General features: G+C 46.0%; 1 protein-coding gene across 48 annotated transcripts in view; it reads right to left on the minus strand.

Annotated features, from left to right (window-relative positions):
• The window catches only part of Dock9 (dedicator of cytokinesis 9), a 271,459-nt gene that overhangs the window by 65,096 nt on the left and 184,046 nt on the right, over positions 1-22,317 (minus strand). For 10 of the 48 annotated variants that reach the window (XM_063274005.1, XM_063274003.1, XM_039093014.2 and 7 more), the window contains 11 exons: positions 18,142-18,288; positions 17,874-17,957; positions 17,131-17,242; positions 15,224-15,402; positions 14,929-15,042; positions 13,415-13,535; positions 8,185-8,318; positions 6,100-6,214; positions 3,747-3,813; positions 2,519-2,566; positions 7-143 (listed from right to left, as the gene is read on the minus strand). In XM_063274005.1, coding sequence (XP_063130075.1) covers positions 7-143; positions 2,519-2,566; positions 3,747-3,813; positions 6,100-6,214; positions 8,185-8,318; positions 13,415-13,535; positions 14,929-15,042; positions 15,224-15,402; positions 17,131-17,242; positions 17,874-17,957; positions 18,142-18,288 — 1,258 coding nt within the window. The remainder of the gene's footprint in view (positions 1-6; positions 144-2,518; positions 2,567-3,746; positions 3,814-6,099; positions 6,215-8,184; positions 8,319-13,414; positions 13,536-14,928; positions 15,043-15,223; positions 15,403-17,130; positions 17,243-17,873; positions 17,958-18,141; positions 18,289-22,317) is intronic. The other 38 variants (XM_006252503.5, XM_063274004.1, XM_039093015.2 and 35 more) reach the window with 11 other exon arrangements.

A 22,317-nucleotide genomic window follows, 5' to 3' on the forward strand; every position in this document is an offset into this window, starting at 1 on the left:
ACTTACTGTGGTTAAAAGTGACAGAGTTATCCAGGCTGCCCAGCTGCTGCAATCTGGCATGCGCCATCCCTGCTCTGTTACGGGAAACAGGCAGTGTCTGAGACTTTCGGTCGTGACCTATGGGTCCCAACCCCTCCTGGCTCCTGTAACGTGAGTGAAACCGGGTAGAAGCAACGTTAGATGCATTACACCAAGCGAGATGGGAGGGTTAATGAAGCTGGAGCACGGTACGGGGGCAGTCAGGCAGCCATGTGGCTAGGGACACAGTCAGCCGGTGGATCTGACACGGTGCACAGCAAAGCCACGAGGCCTCAAAGCAGCAAAACCGAGCCGAGGCAGAGAGTCCTCCTCGTTACGAGAGAGTTGTAGCTCTTCAAAGGGCATCCCTCCAGCATGGGGGTAACAGGCAGTATTCTGACAACTAAGAAAACATTGCAAGCCTCCTTGAATTATACATGGCAAGAGCAGACCATTATGCCAATTAAAAAAAATTCACCAAAAGAAGCAGAAGACACACATGCAATGGCAGGGGTTAGATGGGGAAGCTCAACACATAAGTCTTACCCAAGCAGGAGGAAGAGTCACACACTTTGTTAGACTTGTCAAGCAGTCAAGTAGAGAAAACAGAAAAGTGTCTGGGTTAGCAGTCAGATAGCTCACTTCCCTACGGTGTACCATTGCCAGAGCAGACAGAACCTGACTAGAGCAGGAGTGACACCTGTCCCCCGTCCCGGAGCCAACCAAGCCCCTCACTGTGTTACTGTGTAGAACAGGAACATGCATGGACGACCGTCAACTGCATGCTTCGGGGTGACTTCCCAGTGAAGGAGAAGGCACGGTGTTCACACAACCGTGGTGCAGGGCAAACACTGACAATGTTCATGTCATGGTTTCGACCTCTTGGTCACATGCAGCGGAAACCATGACAATTTTTATATAAAGCAGGACGGATGTTTCCACAGTGCAAGGGACAAAGAAAACACCGCCTCTGATCCCGCCTCCCGCCTTCTCAAGCAGTCCTCATTATATGCAAGTGTGTACAGGGGCTTGCAAGTGACAAATTTTCCTCTAAACGTTAAATTTGTATCTACTGTGGGGAGGGAATGGAAGAGCCGCTTTACAAACTATTCTACAATATTTTGTCAGGGAAGAAACTGCCAGCTTCCCACGTTTACCAGCTTAGGCTCAGGCATTTTCTCCTACTTGGCAGAACATTCTCCAGATGCCTCACCATGACGTAACTGGCAGTGACTGCTGAGAGGGCTTGACGGTTGCCAAGCACAGAGCTCTCTGGTGATTAGCGGCTGCACCTCTTGCCCATCCTCATGGGGCAGTACAAGAGAGTGGAAGTCAGGACACGTTTACTGGCATAAGGCACCTTGTACATACTTGCATTTTTGTACTCAAAAATAAACATAAAGTTACTGTGGTGATTAAAAATTGAGGTTAAGGCTAAGAAACTTAAAAAATACATTTTAGTTAAAACAAAATATTAATAGAGGAAAATGCAAAGTGCTCTCGCTAAATTTGTTTCTTTTTAAAAGAGGACACAAGCTTTCATTTCTGAACGTAAAACATGATCCTGAAAGGTTATGGTCTGTCCCCAGCAGGGACAGAGCTGGTGTCTGGGCCAACTACACTCAAACAGTGTATGTTAATATCTGTTCTGTTTCACTGCTACAAACCACAAGAAAACACACTGCAATTAAATCTAAGCTTGGCAGACTTTCTTAAAACAAACGTAGTTTGTTTATAATCAAACTGTTAAAAAAAACTAGAAGACTATGATGCTTCTGATTCCCCCACTGCCCCCATTCCCCTTACCCCTCTCCACCCCCTTACCCTCATCCGTCCCGACACAGAAGGACACACAGCAGATACACAGGGTGGCTATTGGGCAGGGGAAGGACATGGTAGTGGTAAGATGTTCAGGGAGGAAATGCTCTAGGGAAGGAGTTGTGTGGCTGTTTGTCTGTGAGGAGCCTGCAGCTCTCCTGAGACAGAGGGTCTAGGCCATGGCAGGTCAGTGGGGAGGGGGCCACGACATTCAACAGAGTTCTGGCTAGACAAGAACACACTGGCTGGTCAGAGTAAGACAACAGGGTTCCATTTTAAAGGCCGGTGACGATCCACACAAATTTGATGCAGGATAATAGCATCATCTTAATTATGGAAGAAAGAGAAAGAGGGGCTAAGTGACAATCAGCGGTTTTGTTTGGGAGCGGGGACAAGAACTCACTGAGGGAGAATTATGACTAGAAAGTATGGAGAAGAGAGAGATGGCGAAGAAAGAGTGTTAGGATTTAGAAATCAAGGCAGAAGGAAGTTAGCAACAGGACAGTCAGTCAGTCTGAGAGGGGACCATGAGACAAAACCAGACAGAAGGAATGTAGTGATCTGGTGACAGACTCCGTGGTAGCAAGCCAAGGTTGCTGGCACCTGCCAATCACCACAGACGACCATTACCACACAGCCTCACAGAAAACGGCCCGCCAGCTCACAGGACATCCCACAGTACCTGGCTATGTAGCGCTTCCCCATGTACTGGAACTGGTGCAGGCACACTCTGCAGACAGAGGGGAACCATCAGAGAGTGTACAGATAAAACTATTTAAGACACTGTTTGAAGCCTATTAACAATAACGAAGAAAGTACCAGATCACTAGCCCTTAGCTCGTGGCTTCCATAGGAATCTTCTAGGTCATTCTCCATCCACAGGAGAGCACTAACAAATCAGGGGGGCCCACGTGTGTGGCCATCAGAACTGCAGTTGTAGATGGAATGGAACAAAAGTATTTACTCACTCAGGGTGGCCAGACTCGCCCTAGGGCAGCGTGTCTCAGAAGGTGTAGGAGGCCTTCCATGCCACCGAGAGTTACTCCTTTCTCGTACGAGTCTGTCTACACGTTGAGCTCTCTCTTTTGGCCCAAGTGTGTGGAATGGTCCCTTACTGGCATCAGATACAGAACTCTCTTGTTTCGTTTTGAGTAAAACTACAAAACTGAATCTTTAAAGATCATACATTTTTAATACGAGTCAACTAACAGGATGGGTTCTCCGGATTAACTGAGGGCAATTTCCAATCCTGGGAGCAGTCATGAGACTAAACCATTTTTGCTAGCAGGCCAGATCCATGGGCTTTCCCCTCAGATTCCCATATCTACAAAACCCAGAGAACAAGGTTTCCAGCTGAGTTTCTTTGAATGTATTTCAGACACGAAGCTGCTTACGTTGCAATGTATTCAATTACCATAATCAATAGGATTGAAGGCTCTTTTTTTTCTTTTACAATCGATATAATAATGTGTTTGAACAAGGGCGCTATCTGAGATGTAGCTATTGTGGGTTGGGAAACACTAACTGTAAATTTTCAGAAACAACCAACCAGAATATCTGAATTTGAAAAATTACCTGCCCTAAGCAGTTATAGAAAAGGTGCTATGGATCCGTGTCTCTAAAAATAATGAGCTTAAAAGGAATCAGAAACTTACCCTGAAGAGATAAAATAGGCTCTAGATTTAACTTAGAAAAGACAGTAGCCACTGACACGGAGAATACATTTTGCGCACTTTTATCAAAGTGGCTGAACCACTGAGGTATCTCAGTGGCCACAAACAATTGTTCACAATATATTAAGGCCGGCCACTGTTGACTGACTCTTGAAGGAAACTGTGTGAGGGCACAGTGTGCTTCACACATCCTAGCTAGGAAGGCTGAGAGGAGACAGGGAAGGATAAAGCACTCACTCAGATATGGTAAAGAAATCCATCAGTTCAGCAGTGGAAGCCTTGTTCCAGTACGTAAACAGGGCATCTAAAAGTAAGAATTCATTTGGTCAGCATCACAGTATACATTATATGCATTATAGATAAATTCGTATCATGACAAGAGGGAGAGGCCCCAGAGTGAAGGTCTCCATTGCTGCCAGTTTTATATCTGATCAGAAGGCGAACCATACTGGTGGGTTCTCTTGCACAGCACAGGGCAGACTTATTCAAGCCAAAGAGCATTTGAACTCCAGAGCTTCAATAATAAATTACCTAGCATTACATGACAGTACAAGACTACTCATTTGACTTGAGCACGATGTGCTCTCAAATACGAGAGGCTAATAATCCATCGTCGCCTCTCTGTTTCCTTCCGTAAAACCCTTCCTTCCTCTTCAGGGAGTTTGTTGAAAGTGAAAATGCTGTTTTGTTCTTAAAGTAATTTTAGATTTATTTTATTTTCCATTATGTGTAGTGTGTGTGTGTGTGTGTGTGTGTGTGTGTGTGTGTGTGTGTGTGTGTTGGGTGTGTGCACACGAGTACAGGTGCCTTCGGGGGCCAGAAGCTTCAGGGGCTGGAGTCACAGGCTGCTGGGAGCTTTCCAATGTAGGTGCTGGAAAGTGAACTCAGGTCCCCTGCAAGAGCAGCACATGTTCTAACAGCTGAGCCGTCTCTTTGGGCCCTGCCCTTGAGTTTTAAAAGAACAATATACATCAGTTCTACTCAGTTGTTCCCAAGCTGCAGAGTACTCTCTATGGGTTTACCAAAATGGAAAGAACCAATTTCTACTGTTGGGCATACAGCTCTGCTTTTCTTTCTGTGTTTGTTCTATTATAAGCATGCTTTGCTGAAGTCCTGTCACATGGGTTTTATGTGGGCAAACCAGTTACATCTGTAGGAGAAATTCTCGAGATAGAGGATATTACAAGCTAAACACATTTGAATCTCTATGTGAGCCCTCGGCTGGGTACTGAACAAAAAGTAGTCTCATTTGATATGTGAATCCTTCAGCTCTCTTTCATACAAAGCTGAAAATCAGGTAAAGAGATTTTCCTCTAGAAAAATGGCCAACTCCCTGGAGCCTTCGATGAGCAGAAAGACTGTGGGCTGTGTGTGGGTTTGCACTTTGTACTCTGTCACACCTGTCGGGGTGGTGGCGGGGAGGGAAGGGGCTGTCCTGATTTCACAGTGGTCGTGCAATCCTCACTCTGATCCTACCTGGAGCACTGGAGTTCTCATTTCCAGATGTAGCACCAGGCTCTCAGGTAAGGTAAGCACGTCTCCCATTTCCCTAAGAGTCATGGCTGAAGTAGGCTGCATCCAAGTGGACAGCGCTCTAAGGGGCCGTTTGACTCGTCTGACTAACAGTGAGGGTGTGAACTTCTGCCTGCAGAGTTCCGAGCTCAGCTGCTGCCCCCATACAGCAGGCAGAATGGCCAGTAGCCAGCAGCGTCCCTGTTAGTCCTGGCTCTGGATGTGGGCAACTAGGGAAGGAGAGAGCCTGAGGGAGGAGCACAGGTGCTCATAAAGTGAAAGGGAAAAGGGGCGGGAGTGCTGTTTGACTGACACCACTGTTTCTCCATAAACTACCTTCCAGGGCCTCTTCCCAGCTGCCAATACACCACACACAAAACCAAGACTCGGTAGATTTCCAGGGTTGACTGTGGAAATGTTTAAATGCTACCCTTTAAAGAAACTATGAGGGGCTGGGGATTTAGCTCAGTGGTAGAGCGCTTACCTAGGAAGCACAAGGCCCTGGGTTCGGTCCCCAACTCCGGAAAAAAAAAAAAGAAACTATGGAGAATATTTTTGTGACCCTGGGTTTTGTAGAGTGGGGCACCTCTTGAAATCTCTGGTTTCAGTCTTTGTCATGGCACAAATGGGGAAACAGCTGTGGAGGCTGGGGCCTAACCCAGGGCTCTGGAGGGGGAGGCGAAGGACCTGAACTTCAGGGCCACTCTCACCTGCAGAGGTCTGGTTTGGGCTGAGTGAGACGCTGTGTTAAAGAGAGATCCCAGTGCCATTGTAGAGTTTATTTGCTAGAATAAAAGCAACTAATTCTCCACATCAAGGTTTATATTCCTACTGCATGTAGCAAATTAATACACATTAAAAAACAAGAAATTCCCTTAACTATGTGACATTTTCATCTATGACCACCGAAATACTTTGTTATTCAAACAATGAAAACAAAACACTTCCTTTTTTTTTTTTTTTTGGTTCTTTTTTTCGGAGCTGGGGACCGAACCCAGGGCCTTGCGCTTCCTAGGTAAGCGCTCTGCCACTGAGCTAAATCCCCAGCCCCACACTTCCATGTTTTAATTCTACGCACCGTCAGACATGCTCTTCAACACGTAGAGGAAGCACATCAGCAGGCTCTTGATCTCAGACTGGTCCAGTTTGTCACAGCGGACCACAGAATTTCCCAGCATGCCGCTCTGCTGCTGCTGGAAGGGAATGCGGTTAAGTTCTCTATGCTACAATGTACACATCTTCCTTCGAAGAGAAGGATTCTTTAACTTTGAGTCAGATCACACAACTGCAAAGAGAGGTAGGTAGCCCACAGACACAGGTTCACAGAGATGCCCCTCACCGGGGTGCAACACACAACTGCTGCGGCCTCCTGGGACAAGCCGGAAGGCACAAACCTGTCTCACCCGAGGAGTGGTTTCCATGAGGTCAAGGGGGTTAAAAAAAAAAAAAGAAAAGAAAGAAAAGAAAACTTGGTCAAATCTCATGCAAAAGAAAGCACGTGCACGAGAATCTGCCATGGGAGCAAAGACCCCAAAGGTGCCTCTAAACACCAGGGTGAGCCTGAGGAGCCGCCTGCCTCTCAGGGTGCAGAAGGAGAAACACCCGACAGGACACATCAGTAGGGCACCGCCGCCCACCCTACACTCTGAGGTTCCCCATCATCAGCTTAGTCTGACCCCAGGATCGGGGAGCGTGGGCTGAGGATGGGGCAGAAGGCGCTTTTACCACTAAGAAGCAGGTTCACATCCGAGTAAGAATCTCGGCTCCCCGTGAAAGATACAGCAGATTAAAAATAACCCTTCCAGATTGTGTTTCCGATCTAAGTCAAGAACTTTCTTTCCTTTCTTTTGTGCCAGTTACCAAGTGGGAAAAAAATCATATAAAAAAAGATGTTTTTTCCCCCAAGGTGTTGGTGATCAATTAAAAAAAATATATACAACAAGCAGGTTCAACTAATAAGCTGTGTGGTGGTTTCTAATTGAGAAATGTGGGAGTTATTAGTGGTAAAAGGCTGCGGGACCTCAAACACCAGCGTCAAGAGCCGATAAGAAAACTCAGTACTTCTTGCACGGAGAACACGGGCACATCATGCAAAGTTTCCTCCGGCAAAGGTGGAATTGTGAGAAGGGAGAAGTCCACAGTGACCCGGTGTTTCCTGGCTGACCGGCAGCTCTCTTCCTCCTCGGTACTGCGCACCACACAGGCAGAGTGCCTCCGCAGCAGCTTGTCCCTCTACACGGAGGCATGTTGGGGTCAAGGGGAAATTCAACACACTGTGACAGACCCGGGCTGACACGGTCATGGCTCACACAAGTGTAGCTTAAGATCACTGTGTCTGTGATTGGATCACAAACCAGATGCTAGGGTTGAGGGAGGACGTTCTCATAAGGAATGCTTCTCTAAATGGCTCGCTTGATAATTGGCAGAAAGCTTTCTTATAATTCAAAGTAACTTAGGGACACAGAGCCCCAAGAGAAACAACGCTACCAGGGTTCCAAGTTATTATCAACCTTCACCTTTTCTTACAAAGTTCCAGATAGAATGAGGCTATGGTAATAGAAAATACAGGATAAAGATCTAAAAAGAAGAGGAAAGAGTGTTAGGGGTGGGTACAGCCAACCAGAGCAGGTCAGCCATGGCTCTGGTAAGATCGATCCATCTGCTTTGCTGGCCTTGGACCTAAAGCACAGAGACTCTAAGAGACACCAGAATCATTCACTCCCGCCTGCTTCATGTAAACACTGCCTAGATCTGAGGCCCTGGACATAGATCAGAGCTTCAGGGGACTCCAGGGATGTGGAGCTTCAGGACGCCTGCCTGCCTGATGTGCAGAAGGCTCTGCCCTCACCAGCAGCACGCTAACACAGAGATGGTGACTGAGCCACAATCCCAGGAAAGGCTCCTGTCAACTGCTGGGTGTCGGCGGAGGTTTAAAAACACCCAGAAGGTTGCATGTAATAGACAGCAGAATGTGAGGCAGGTTACACTGGCTACCCCCACTAGGGACCAGAAACCCTGTTTTTTTTTTTTTTTTTTTTTTTTTTGGTTCTTTTTTTCGGAGCTGGGGACCGAACCCAGGGCCTTGTGCTTCCTAGGTAAGCGCTCTACCACTGAGCTAAATCCCCAGCCCCCAGAAACCCTGTTTTAAGCGGGAAGAAATCACCTTGTCCAGGGAGTTGCTCTTCTCGGGGTTCCTGTCTGGAAGGCTGTTCCCCGAGTCCGTGCTGATGAGAGAGCCCCTTGAGTCGGCATTTCTCACACTGTTGATGTTGGGGGTTGAAGCTGTATACGGAGAAGCTAAGAGGAAAGTAAAGCAAGACCAAGTTTTGGTTAGACAGCACGAAATGAAGATAAACACTAAATTTTAAGAGGAATTGTTTTTGTGGACATTAATTTTTTATAAGGTCACGTGGCTCAAGAGATGTATTCAATTATTTCACTTTAAAACTTTTTATTTGTGTTTGCTGTATGTATGTATGTATGTATGTATGTATGTATGTGTGTATGTACATACATACACCATGTGTGTGCAGTGCCTGTGGAGGCCAGAAGGCATCAGATGCCCTGGAACTGGAGTTACAGATTGTTGTGAGCTGACAAGTGGGTGCTGGGAACTGAACCTAGGTCCTCTGCAAGAGCAACAAATGCTTTTAACCACTGAGCCATCTTTGCAGCCTCTCATTACATCACCCTTTGAAGAACCAGGTGAGTACACATCATCTGTATTATTGGCACATACATTATTGTACTATACATTGTTTCAGAATGGGATTCAAGAAGAAAAAAGGATAAATCCATCTCAGACATTTAATCAAAAAGGAAACTATATCATAAACCTATAGCGTGCAACCTGTATGGCAAACTGGCCCTGGATATTCCCAGGAAGTGTGACGGGACATTGTAAAAATCTGAGGACCCACAGTAACACTGGGTGCTGGCCAGGAACTGCATTTCTACAGAGGGACTGTCCTAGTATTTTGCTGTGATAAAAAACAAGTTCTGGGCAACAGTGTGAATGAAACAGGAAGTGAAAACAGAGAAGGAATTTTTTTTTTTCCCAGAGTATGGAGGCTGAGTATCCACCAAACATGAGCAACCCACTAATAACAGCCTGAAGCCACAAATACAACTATCTCCTCCATAATTTATGCATACTATCTGTGAAAGGTCTTTTAAGCTGCTGGGATATGAGTATTGTTTGCTTTTTAAGGCCTGAATAAACAGAACTGTAACCAGACAAGCCAATTCCGATAAACAATGTTACTACTTTTGACTTGGAGATACCATAAAAAATTACTATGACAGTTAGATCCACCTTTAACCTGTAAACTGAAAATATCTGGCTGTGTCTGTTTAAAGAGGAAGGAAGGAACTGTCACTTGGAAATAACATTTTGGCATTTATGAAACAATAGTATTTGAAGGTAGAAACTGGCTTCCAGCTTTGAACTATGGAGATGTTCTTAAAGTAACGAACTGGCTTCCTGCTTAGATAAGATTAAATAAATTGCACTCTAAAAACAACTCTTTGGACTTGGCATCCTGTGAACCGACAGAGCAGGCTCTGCAGACACCCGAGGCCTTGTGAGCTGCAGCTACTGCAAACCTACAGCAGGCCACTGTAGATTTCAGTACGAAAATGGGCTCTGTACACAGGCTGGGACACTTCTACATAGGACAGATGGACAGATGAATGGATGGGCAGACGGATAGATGGACAGATAGAACAAGTCACCTGTTTTTCTATGTCTTTTAGCTGTCATACTTTTAAATTTCATGGGTAATGCTACTGTCAGACAACTGGAGATGATGTTTAATTATCTTGATTAAAGATACATGATGTGCATGTGAATCCTTCTCTCTCTCCAGCATTCACTGTAAAGTACCTGCCAGGCTGCAGGACCCCAGCACTGTGCTGTCACAGGGATGGGTGACAGCTCTTCTAAAGGGAGTAAAGAAACGTATGCTATGACCACATGGTAATTACGATTCTCTTAAAACAACCATAGCTCAGAGTGGAAGCAGGACACGAGTCAGGCCAAAGGGGTCAAGAAATGGACACTGTACCCACCACTCTCAGACTTTCAAACCAATTCCAAACTGTACTCCTAATTTAAGCAAACGGATGTAAATGCAGTAACTCAAACTCATTCCTGCCGGTTTGTTCTCAGAATGTGTGTACTGTGCCCTCACCGAGGGAAGGGCTCTGTTTTGAAATATTTCCAAATGTTTTTTAAACTTGCTCTGTAGACTAGGCTGGCCTCAAACTCAGAGATCCACCTGCTTCTTTCTCCCTAGTGCTGGGATTAAAGGTGTACACCATTACCACCTGGGCTTTAAAAACTAATTTTATTCCTGTACATTTATTTCATGAATTAGCACAGTGTTGGGTTTTATAATGTCACTTTCACAGGGAATGCTTTCAAACATTAGTATTTTTATGTGTGTAGCGGCTTTTGCCTGCCCCATGTACACATGTTGGCACGTGTACCGGCCAACAGAGGCCACAAGTGGGCATCGGATCCTTGGGAACTGAAGTTACAGAGAGCCAGTGGTGCCAGGAAGGGAACCTAAGTCCCCTGCAAGAGCAGCAAGCGCTAACCACTGAGCCCTCTCTCCTGGTCACAGGGAATCTGTTCTAAAGACCTTAAAGAACACGCTAACAAAACAGTTTTGGCTCATCCCACGTCCGTTTTTTCCAACAGCCTAATGTGGAACAGGTGGGAGGGGAACTATGAGGTGGGAGGGGTCGTCCTCTAAAACACATGGAATCTAGAGAGCTTTTTATCCAGGAATCAGTTCTAGAAATCCTCATTTGCATGCTCTGAAGATGTTTGAGGGACTTGTTTTCCCAGTGGTTGGTAGCATGATGAATAATTTCCTCACGTTTGCTTGGAAGGGTCAGCTTCCTAGGTCATCTCGAGGTTCCCTGAGGAGTAGCAGCTACTGTAGCATCCAGAATAAAACCCGACCCAAGCCTATAGAAGCTGGTTCCCGGGTGGGGCTTCCCTGGATTGGTGGGGAGCACACAGAGCCAGAGCCAAGTGTAAAGAAGCGTGCTGTAGCGAGCGCTGCAAAAGCAGATTTGGGTCTGGAAAATCAATAGCAAATGAAGAGTGACCAGATCAGACCCAAGGCCTTTTCACGACTGCACCACGTATGCACAGCAGTATGAGTCCCTCGCTGCCATTTGAATCCTAACACTGAATTCTGAATAAGAGAATCAAATGGGCAAAATACCGAGCCACTGTGGCTTGATCACTTTCGTAGTCTATGATGTCCCCTTGTGGAACTGTCAGTACCAGCCAGAGAGGACAGAACAGTGAGACATTCAAATGCATTGGTGGGCTCATCACTTGACTCTAGGAGTGAATTAGGAACCAAGGATGCACAATACAACTGAGGTCTAACAATGGTAGCACATATTTCCCACGGCAATCACCCTGCCTGCTTCTTATGTTCTGACACTGATAGCTTAGAGCTAAGGACACACGGGCTGCAAGGTTGATGCTCAGCAGAGGCAACCAGGTACTGGTGGGGCCCCGATGCAAAACCACACCTGTCTGGGCCAAGATAGTGCTAGAACCACTGTAGCAAACACACGAAAGGTCACCTCCCCGCTCACAGCAGTGGCTTAGCATCTGTGCAGAGCAGGCCAGAAACATGTGTGCAGGCCCCAAAAGAGAGGAAACGGCCCACAGCAGCCAATACAACACACACACACACACACACACACACACACACACACACACACACGGAGGGGGATGTAACCATGAAGATTTTGCATGAAAACAAATGGGCTTCAGGACTAGCACTGATGGTGCGGGGTAAATCTAGGTGCTGCATGGCCTCACCAGGGTCACAGTCCACTCTCATTTCATTGTCTTCTCTGGAAAGTGACGTATTAACACCAGAGAAGCTAAGAGCGTAGGTTCAGGAGCATGGTTTAGTCCTGTAGGTTAGTGGATAAAGTAAAGTGGAAACTTCTAGGGTCTTTAGAAAGTTAGCTATGTCAAATGATGTTTTGCTGGGGCGCACGGGTGAAAGAATGTTTTCCTGAAGCAGACACAATTGAAAGGATGTTTGGACACAGCAAATATGAAAAGGGGCTTGATGAAGGAGAATAAATATGACCCCACAGACAGTGGGGAAGAGCCCTGAGCATTGGCTTGGTTTGCTCTGTGTTGCTATTCTCCATAGTGTTGTTGAGCTCAACTTGTAACAAAATTGAGAGAAACTCAGAACTGCTCCTGAGGTTCCTACGGCAGCTTGCCTCTTCCATGGCCTCACTCTGAGCCAGTTGGAGAGCCTTGCTATTTCTTCAGGATGGAACTGCAGCCACTGGTCTGTGTGTGCCGTCCGCCTGCCCAGAGGACTGGACTGCAGCCGCTGGTCTGTGTGTGCCGTCCGCCTGCCCAGAGGACTGGACTGCAGCCGCTGAGTCATGTTTGCTGTTTGCTGCAGGGCTGCACTGCTGCCAAAGACGATGGAGCTCACCCCCAAGAACTACTGCTTAACCAGTCCACTTCCCTCATTCCCAATAACGTTTATCTTCCACCACCTCTGCTGGGTGGTGGGCTAGGGGAGAGGATGAACCCTAATTAAAAATAGGTTGCAAAAAAATTTATGCCTAGAGAAAAGGCATGACTTTTTCTGCCCCATGGATTTGAAGCATCAGTGGGTGGTGTGACCACTAGCCACAGTAGAATGCTTCATATCCAAAGTGTGGTTAGCAGAGGGGAACCGGAGATGATCAGACTGCAAACCCCCTACTAAAATCCTTAGATCACATCTGTGAGCCTGTGTGTAAGTGTGGCCCCGAGTGTATCATCATTATCGTTAGAAAGCTGCAGCTTAATTGGTCAGAAGGTAGACGGGTGCATTTTTTCGAAGAGAGGAGTCTCTGTCTGAGTCTTGATTTACGTCATCTGTTTTCCTTCTCATGGGGCTGTTTTTCATGGGAAGAAGGGGGAAGAATAGAAGAGTTTTGAAAATTGATTTCTAGGATTGAATTCAGCCATAAATTGTCACTTCCTTCAGAGATGTGAAGAAGACTGTCACATCTCATCTGTCCCATCATTAAATGCAATCCTCCACTCACCCCTATACCTGCAGATCGTCTGCTTCCAAAAGCATAACAAATATTGAAGATTTAAAAGCCAATCAACTGAGGAAGCACTGAAAAAAAGGTAACCCGGCAGCATGTCCATGAGACCCTGTTTCAGATTCACAAGATCCCTGATTGCAGTGCCTGAAAGATTTCACTCGTGAAGCACCACACCAGGAGAATATTTAGGGCAGAAAGTCCAAGTCCTAATTCACCATTAAGGACTTATGAGAGTAAAGATCGTTTGGGTGACACGGGACAGGGCTGGTAAGAGCAAGGATCATTACCAATGCCGGAGATGGCACCCAAGAGGTCTTTGTGCAGGCTGTGGTCAAGTGTGTTTCCCTTCTGCGGAGTCATGAGTGGATTCCCGGTAGGCACGGCCAGGGCTTCGTCCTTCGAGATCTGCTGAAGGGAAGGGAAGAAATTATTAGAGAGGGCTGAACAAGCCTCATGAACTGATCTTGAAGCGGGAAGGCAAACAGTGATGGGAGGACATGTAGCGGCTAGACGTGCTTAGCATGTGGAATGGGTAGGCCAATGTATAGGGCATACAAAGGACGAGGTGGCAGAGGGACCAGAGAAGGAGAGAGCAGAGGAGGCCACAGATGCTAGCATCTTGCTCTGGCCACACTCCACTTCCCACCTCTCCTCCTGCAGAGGAAGGAGGCCCTTCCTTTCCTAACTGCAGTAACAGTAATTCCTGTCCTCATAAAAGGCTTCAGCTACCGTCTCTGGATGCTCAGATGGGGACTCCCTGTCAGGGGAGAAACTGTATTAATTTTACAGTTATATCAGGAAGGTGGATTTGACTTTGGTAAAATCCAAAGCAAGACCTTCTGTTCATTTTCCTCAGCATTGGAACAGGACAGGGGGGTCATGTGTCATCCTGTATTACTTTGCTCCGAGAACATATGAAGGGAACACATGCGAAAGGCCACCCAGGATAATGTCAGAGCAGTGAGGCTGGGGGAGATAAAGCCCACAAGACTCGAGACAGAAAAATGAATGCTACCAACCTGGACCCTCTTAGAATACTATTTAAAGGGAAGAGTGGCAAACAGTGGGACAATGTGGGAATGTGTCGCCACTCCCATTTACTAAACAGATGAAATTAGGCTATTAATAGAGCCAAGGCTCAAGGTTTATTGATTGATTCTATCTTGGTCAGAATGCAATTGCCCAGGACTGGATGGGTGGAAAGCACTGGCTACTCTTCTAGGGCACCCAGGTCCCCCACATCTACATGACAGCTCATGGACGGCTGCATGAAGTCCAGTTTCAGGGGAGCTACTGCCCTATTTGGGCTTTCACAGCACTGCACGTACACGGCAGGCATGTGTACATGTGGGTGAAGCACACACATAAAATAAGAATGAATACATCCTAGAACATTTCAAAGAAGAAACGTGATTTTCCAAGGGTATCCTGCAGTATGACACTGTCAGAATGAAGGGAGAGAGTGTAGTGGGCTGAGTGAATTCCCTCAATTCATGTCCACCAGGAGCCACAGCATATAACCTTACTTGAAAATGGAGGTCATACTGGGTGGGCCGTAAATTCAGCCACTTGTGTCCTCACAAAAAAAAGGGGTGGGTTCGCAAAGACTGAACACCACCGGTAGACAGAGACAAAGTGGAATGACCACCAAGACCAGTAGCTGCCCTGTGGTCCTGAAGACTCCTTGGCTTTGACTGTCTGTTCACATGAGGGAATAAAACTCCACCGTCCTAAGTCAGCGTCCACAGCCCTCTGGTAAAAGACCTAAGCAGAGGTGTTGTCACCAAGCCTGCTTACGTACACTGCCCGGGTTCACAGGGAAGGGCGACACATCCCTCACGTTGATCCGCTGGACGTTTTCAATAAGCAGACCAAACAGAGGCAGGTAGAGGGTGGCTATCCTTGCCTGGTGACTCTGGAAAGAAGATACACAAGGTAAGTGTGTCCCCTGGCTGAGCACTGGATGGCAGGCGACGTGACACTGGCAAGAGAAAAGTCTGGGCCCTGTTAACAGGATTCATCTAGTGGGTCGTTTCCTTACAGCACTTAAAATTAACATTTATCACCCGTTCTTCCCTCCGCTGGGGACTACTCACCCTTGAAGTGTATCTGTCATCAAAAGAATGCTTGATCAGAAGGTTCTTGAGCACACTGACAGCGATGACACGGACCTCCCGGAACTCCTGGAGTGCAGTACCCACCTCCCTTAGTAACAGTCCCACCAAGAAGTGGTTTCTGCAGAATTCGTCCGTTAAAGAGTAGTCAAGCTGGAGATCTGAGAAAAGGCAGACGGGACCCAGGATTGGGGGGTTAGGGGGGGGTCCATGGCTGCCTACGCCACTGGGCCCATTTTGTGTGCAGCTACAGGTGATAAGACTGCCTCACACAGGAAAATGGGCACTACTGCAAGGCTGCTCTACTTCTTAACACATCAAATCCTTCCAGGAGCCCCAATCAGACACAAACGGCTGCCCTGAACTTTGAGTGTGGAACTGGTTTTAGCGCCAATTTTTAGAAGATACAACAGCAATTATATTAAAAATGTTATTAACAAGTTTTTTTAAAAAAGAAATGAAGTTATTGCACTAACAGAAGTAGAGATCAATTTAATAAAAGCACATCATTAAAGAGAGAATTAATACACATGATTGATTTAAATGTCATTTACTTTGTCAGTTCAGCTATCCAGTCCCTGGTTATCAATATCAATGCCTTTATGGCCACAGTAAACTCAAGGCATTTTAAATGACACACCAGCGCATAGGCTATTTATTCTGCCTTCACTGAGTAAGAGAGTTATTTCTGCATCTTTTCTAAAATGTCTTCCTTAAGCTAAAACTGAAATGTACAAAGCACCACCCACGTCATCACAAGCGATGCTGAGAGGAGGGAGGCAGACAGGGATGCCCTTGAAAGAGGATCAGTCAAAGCAGTTGCATACACATCCCCCAAAGGAAGCACCAAGTAGGACTGAGACAGTATGCTGACACCGTTATCCAGGAAGTCCTACAGATCCCCCTTTGTCTTCCAAAGCCTTTCTGACAGGTCCTTGTAAGTCTCCCCGACACACAGACAGAAGTCCGTACAGAGCATGTCAGTAGAAAGGAAGGGTATCTGCTTCTCCAGAATGATCGTGTTTAGCTGCTTTTCTGAGTACAGTTTCTGCAGGCTAAACTCTAAGGCTGGGGCTCCCCTAAATCTCTTAGGGAAGAAAACGACTTATGGTCTCTGTGCCTGGTGCGAGCCTGGCACATGACCCCAGCAAACCGACGTACAGAACTCACTCTCCTCAGTGAGGCTGAAAGCTCGCTGAGCTCAAGTCCCTTCAGACTTAGGGGGTCCAGAGCAGCTCATGAGACTCAGCATGCAAACACAAAAGCTCACGGAAAAGCCAGGCGCCTGAAGCTCTTGTAGCTTCCACGGACAAGAGCTGTGCGGGGGTGGTGGGATGTGATCTGGGGGTGAAGCACGGCTTTGTTCTGTCCCCTGACACAGAATGCTGGGGACTCTAGGCACCTCAGGAGCATGTCTCCTGGGTTGTGACAGCATACAAGCCACTGGGTGGCCGCTTGCATTCCTGTCTTTAATGGAGGAAACGCAAGTGCAGCCTCTGCCCCACACCTACCTACAGGGCTGTCATTTGACTCCACAGTTGGTGGAAGAAAAGCTAATTTATGAGAGGGGAAAGCAAAACAAAAATAAATGCAGTAAATAAGACAGATTCCTGTTATTAAAGTAAAATAAACTTAAAGTGAAAAGCAGTCGTGGTGTTTTACTTCTGATGAGCCCAGAAGGCTTCAGTCCTGCCTCTCATCTGCATGGGTTTGTTGGAAAGCCAGTGTCTACAGAAGATTTTATTGACAGTTTTAGAAACGTAAATTACACATACCCCTCATCCATGAACAAAGTCAAACTACGGGCTGGCATTTGAATCAATACTTTTCTTATTTAAAATGGTACGGTTCTCTTCATTTGAAGAGGAATCCATGCAGGGACAGGTTACCTTGGTATCTCTGAATTCTTCCTTTCCCAAATGGCATCGGCAAGTTCAAAGGAATATAGTGTTCATGGTTGCACACCACACGGAGAAACTCAAACTTGTACTCAAAGAGAGTCTGCAGGAAGAAATGCTTAGACGTGAAAACCTTCCTGGATGCTGTAAAGAAGATTCTAGCAAACCTATCACAAGTGAAGGGCATGGGCATTTAGTGCTGGTTCCTTCGCCTGTGGGAACGAAGTGCTGCTTCTTTACAGATGTTGGATGGCTGCAGGGATTTGTGTGAAAACCAAACACACTTCATTAATGCCTTCAGCAGACTTTAAGGCATTTAGTGTTTATGCTCCTCTATGTCTAAAAAGGGTTTCAAGTAGCTTATAGATTTAATACAGTAAAAACAAAACAAAACCTCTCAGTTAGTAAGCTGAGAGGTAATAAAGGAAGACAATTCTCTCGGAAAGATCATATAGTAATAAGGTCACGGTAAATGATCTGTGATCAATAACACACAGGCTTTGGGTTGTCTAGCTGTTAAGGCATTCTAGGCATGATGAGAAAACCCCGTCAGGCAAGCCTATTTCTTACTTGATCCCTAATACGTCATGTTTATTCCCACAGATGAATGCCAGCGTATCCAAGAGGGGATGAATGTGCTAAGGAACAAAAAGACAGTTCTGAGAGAGCAGGTGGATTTCCAGACGTGAACGGGCCAGCTAGACTCAAGCCATGGTGCCCAACAGCCACGCTACCTTGGGGTCTCCAGGAGCAAAGCAACTGATGTAGTTGTTGATCTGTTTGAAGACGAAGCCTCTGTCCATGAAGGTGAAGCATCTCTGGGGAAAAAAAGCCAAGAGCCATTAGTTCGAACCCATGGGTTGTGGAAGCTTGGGTTCTAGTGTGCAGGTTATGTTATCCTTTGACGCACACACATACCCTCTTCTGTCTATGGAGGACTGAGCACATCTCTGTGCTGGGAGCTCCTTAGAAAGCAGTGTTCCCACAGCAGGGGGCCCCTACCTTGATGAACACGGCCAGGCTGTGATTGGCATTCTTAGATGCTTCTGGGTTATCTCGAAACTTCTGTGTGATGTGCGGCATCAGCATGTTCACCACGGTTTCCACGGCGTGATGGTAGGAGGCCGGAAATCTCTGGTTTCGAAGTAACTGAAAGGGATCCAGACCCAACCTTTATGATGTTTTAGTTATCATACTTAGGGTTGGGGGTCCAAGTCCATAAAAATAGAAACAAGCAAACCAAAAACCAGAGTTCCAATCTAACATGAGTGAAATTGAATAAAAAGTGAGATATACTCTTCCTAATGCGGTCTAGTAAGTTCCCACACACTATTTCATCAATACTTTCAAGATGGAAATCTCAAGAAAAAAAATTACCCAATTTTAAAAATCAAATTATAGTACGGTATTTGAATTTATATTTTAAACATGCTCAAATATGTCAAAGACCTTCTTTGACATGATGAAGAGGATGTTGGTAGTTCATACAAGTGAGAACAGAAATGCTGATCTAAGAGCTTTGGCAAAACATAGGGGTGGGCAGGACCCTGCATTTCCTCTGGGCATCTTCAATGATGGCCACAAGCCAAGCATTTCTCAGACACTTTTTATGTTCTTTATTCAAAACTTATGTAAGAGTATGCATGTGGAAGTCAGAGAGCAGCTATTAGGAGTTTTATTCTATTTCCACCCTGTGGGTCCCAGGGATTGGACTTTGGTCACCAGGCTTGATGGTTTACTCAATAAGATGTCTTTCTGGCCCTGCTCAGAAAAAGCGCTGGCTGGGCTGAAGCCTCAAGCATTCAAATAACACACAGCATTGAGGACTACACACTGCCAGTTTAAAGGGTGTGGCAGCCTTGTGCTTGCAAGTCGGTTTACATACGGATCGTTCTCATTAGTGCATACCAGAGAGAGTACACTGCTGAGCCGTCAGTCTCATTACTGCCACGTCTCTACGTACCAGCCTCTGCACCATACACTCTTGGTTATTTTCCATCCAATCCTGTTTGATCCTTATGACTTATTCTGCATGTTAAAGGGGGTGAGGGGCCGTAGGAATGTGTGCTTAGTCACACAACTCAAAAGATTCACATGAGGATCTACCAGGAGTCCAAAGTCTTCTGCCACATAGGACCACACTTCTTTTTCCCTGAGTCCACAAACAAAGTGGGGGGGGGGGGGAAGCTCAACTAAGTTCTTAACCATTGGATTTAATTTGAACAGGCACAAGAATGGAGCATCCCGATTTATAAACAAGGAAGCTGATGTTTAACAGCTCATTACAAAGTCCTAGTTATCCTTTCCTTTGTCAGCCTCCCTTTTCTTTCCCTCTTTGGTGACTGTCAGACCCCTTTGAAGTGCAGGAGCCGTGGCTGCCCAACTAGACTCTATTTCCCAGTCTAACAACTTCGCATGGGCCTTGTGACTAAGTCCTGTCTAATGGGCTGCAGAGTGACAGGTGTCTCCCACGCTCATCAAAGAAGCAGATAGCTTTCATGTTCCTTTCTCTCCTATGTCTGGTATCGTGCCGTGATGGCGAACTAGCCATAACACCGTGGGGGAGAAGGTAACAGACTAGGCTGGATAATCAGATAGGAGGTTGAGTCCCTGCATAACCCTGGGGGGACAAGCTCTCCTTTCCAACCGGCTCTCCTACCTATCAGCTCACGATTTTCCAAAACAGAAAATCAGGTTTCCTGTCACATTTGAGCCACTGTTATCCTGGCCTGTTGTAGAACCACCAGGATATCACCAAGCAGTGGCACAAGCCATGTGGGAGAGGCTATGGCAAGCAGTGAGTTTCCTGGAGATGGCCCACTGTTCTGCATGGCTGTGATGGGTGAGCTCTGGAGGGGCGCAGCCCAGAGACTTCATCCCATGAATGCTTCTCCCTGCTGATGTGCCTTTCCTGCCACTGTCACAAGGTCTAGCTGGGCATCAGCTTACCCTATTGGTCAGATTCCCTGAAGATCATCATGGAGATGAACTTTCATACATTAATGCTGTTTAGTGACTTTATGGAATTCCTGATTTGATTCAAGTAATTTTAGGAAGAAAATTTTAAGAGATGGCTTTAGTTGTTTTCCCAGAAAGATATAATAAAGTTATCTTTATTATATCAAGAATAGAATGTGGCCCCTCCTCATAGAACAGTAAGCAAAGGCTGCATAATAAGGAATACAATGAGCTTTCACAATTACACTGAGAAGAGAAATAGGCTTGGGACAAATTTGTGATCAAGGAAAAACATTCATTCCAGGTCAGGTCCAAGGATGAAGCCACACGTGCACTGTGATACAGCCATGGGAAACTGTTGCTTTGAACTTATACCGAGCTTACAGAATGAAACACTGCTTTGAACTTACTGTTGACATCATTCTATAATTCCCTTTTGTGTAACATTTTATCTATGAGATAATTTTATAAAGAACTTTTGTCTAAGAAGGTATAAAAAGGCTGAGGGAAGTGTGGCTACTGGGGCTCAGCCTCATCTACTGAGGAGGGTGTGTGTGTGTGTGTGTGTGTGTGTGTGTGTGTGTGTGTGTGTTTCTCTTTCTCTCTATCCTTTTCTTTCTTGCTGGCTACTTAAAAGCTAACAGTTCAAAGTTTCTCACTGGGCATTCTTGCTGCCCCAGATAATTAAGTTTCACTTCTAGCAGCACTATTAGGGCTGACCCTGTAAATCACCCCCTGTTATCATCAGGAGTTGGGGTGGGGGAAGGGAGGGATACAATTGGCTGTTATCAGCAGGGGTAGGCTGGGGTGATGTATGATTGGCTGCTATCATCAGGAGTGGGGGTTGTTGGGTGGGGAGGGAGATGACTGGCTATCAATGGGGTGGGGATGGGGGAGGGAGGTGATTGGCTGCTATCAGCACTGACTCCAATCTCTGATGCCACACCTCACTGCCTCCTTTGGTTACCTGGATGTTGAGCTGGCTTCCCACAAAGCAAGACATACTTTAGATTGAAACCAGGATTTGTATCTTTCTGACATGAAACTGGGCACAATTTTATGCACTAAACACCAGGACTTATTATGAAGATTAGACATACTTGTGTTTTAATCATTTCAGTTCAAATCAACAGCAAGAACATGCCTCTAAAACACATACAGAGTCAAGAGCCCAGTGAGGTAGGACCAAGTTGTAAGAATACGCATTAAACAGCTCTCACAAACAGAACCTGCTTTGAAAAGTTAAAAGAATTTTGTTTGCTATGTACAACCAGTCACTCTGTCCTGAGAAGACAGAGCTAAGAGCCCATCAGCATCTAGAACTCACATGAAAGCCAAGAAATCATCAGGCAAGATGGCCAACCCTGGAAAAGAGGAGCCCCAGGAAATGCTGTGGGCCTTCAGAGCCGGGCTGACCCAACCACTACAAAACCAGGAAAAATGGAAAAAAACAACACCGGCTGAGTGGACACCAGGCGACATATTGATATTGTCATTGAAAGTGGTCCTGCCACACATATGTGCTCCTGCTAGCACATAGTAGCACCAGCTACAAAGTATCCATGCAGAAAGAATATTAAACCAAGTGTCTACTTTTTATCTGCATGTGTGGAGGTAACGTAGGGAATAGGAGCCACATTCCTCAACACTGTGGGGTAACAATTGGTCAACCCTGGATTCAGGAAATTCTGCTGGACAAATAACCACAGTTTTTTTTTTTTTAAACATACACATTCAACTAAAAACAAACAAACAAACAGAAAGAAGACAGTTTGAGAATTAAAAACAAAAACAAACAAACAAAAAGCCCTGAATCCTAGCAGCATGTCAGCTAAATGCAGAACATGGACTCAGCTGAGCCAACTGTAAAATGACATTTTGGGGACTCCTGAGGGAAGGCTTAATATAACTTAGGTGTTAGACGATAATGGAGACTTATTGCTAATTTTGTCTCAGAGTCGTGTAGTAGTGATGTCTTTTAAAATGCCTTCCCCACTAGAGAGGGCGCAGGGAGAGGGGGGTGGGGGTAGAAAGCAAGACTTGCAACACTGTTGCTAACTGCTCAGGCTAACCTTCTGGTAACAATGAATCCATCACACCACCTGCTCTACCATGCCTCTTAGCAGATCTTTAAGTAAGTCTCTAAGTGTTGATAGGTGATGGACAAGTCACATATCCACCCACCAGCAATGCTGCTGTTAAGGGCCACTAGGGGCCTTT

Source organism: Rattus norvegicus, chromosome 15, assembly GCF_036323735.1.
Source record: "Rattus norvegicus strain BN/NHsdMcwi chromosome 15, GRCr8, whole genome shotgun sequence".
In the NCBI taxonomy this organism is placed as follows: Eukaryota; Metazoa; Chordata; class Mammalia; order Rodentia; family Muridae; genus Rattus; species Rattus norvegicus.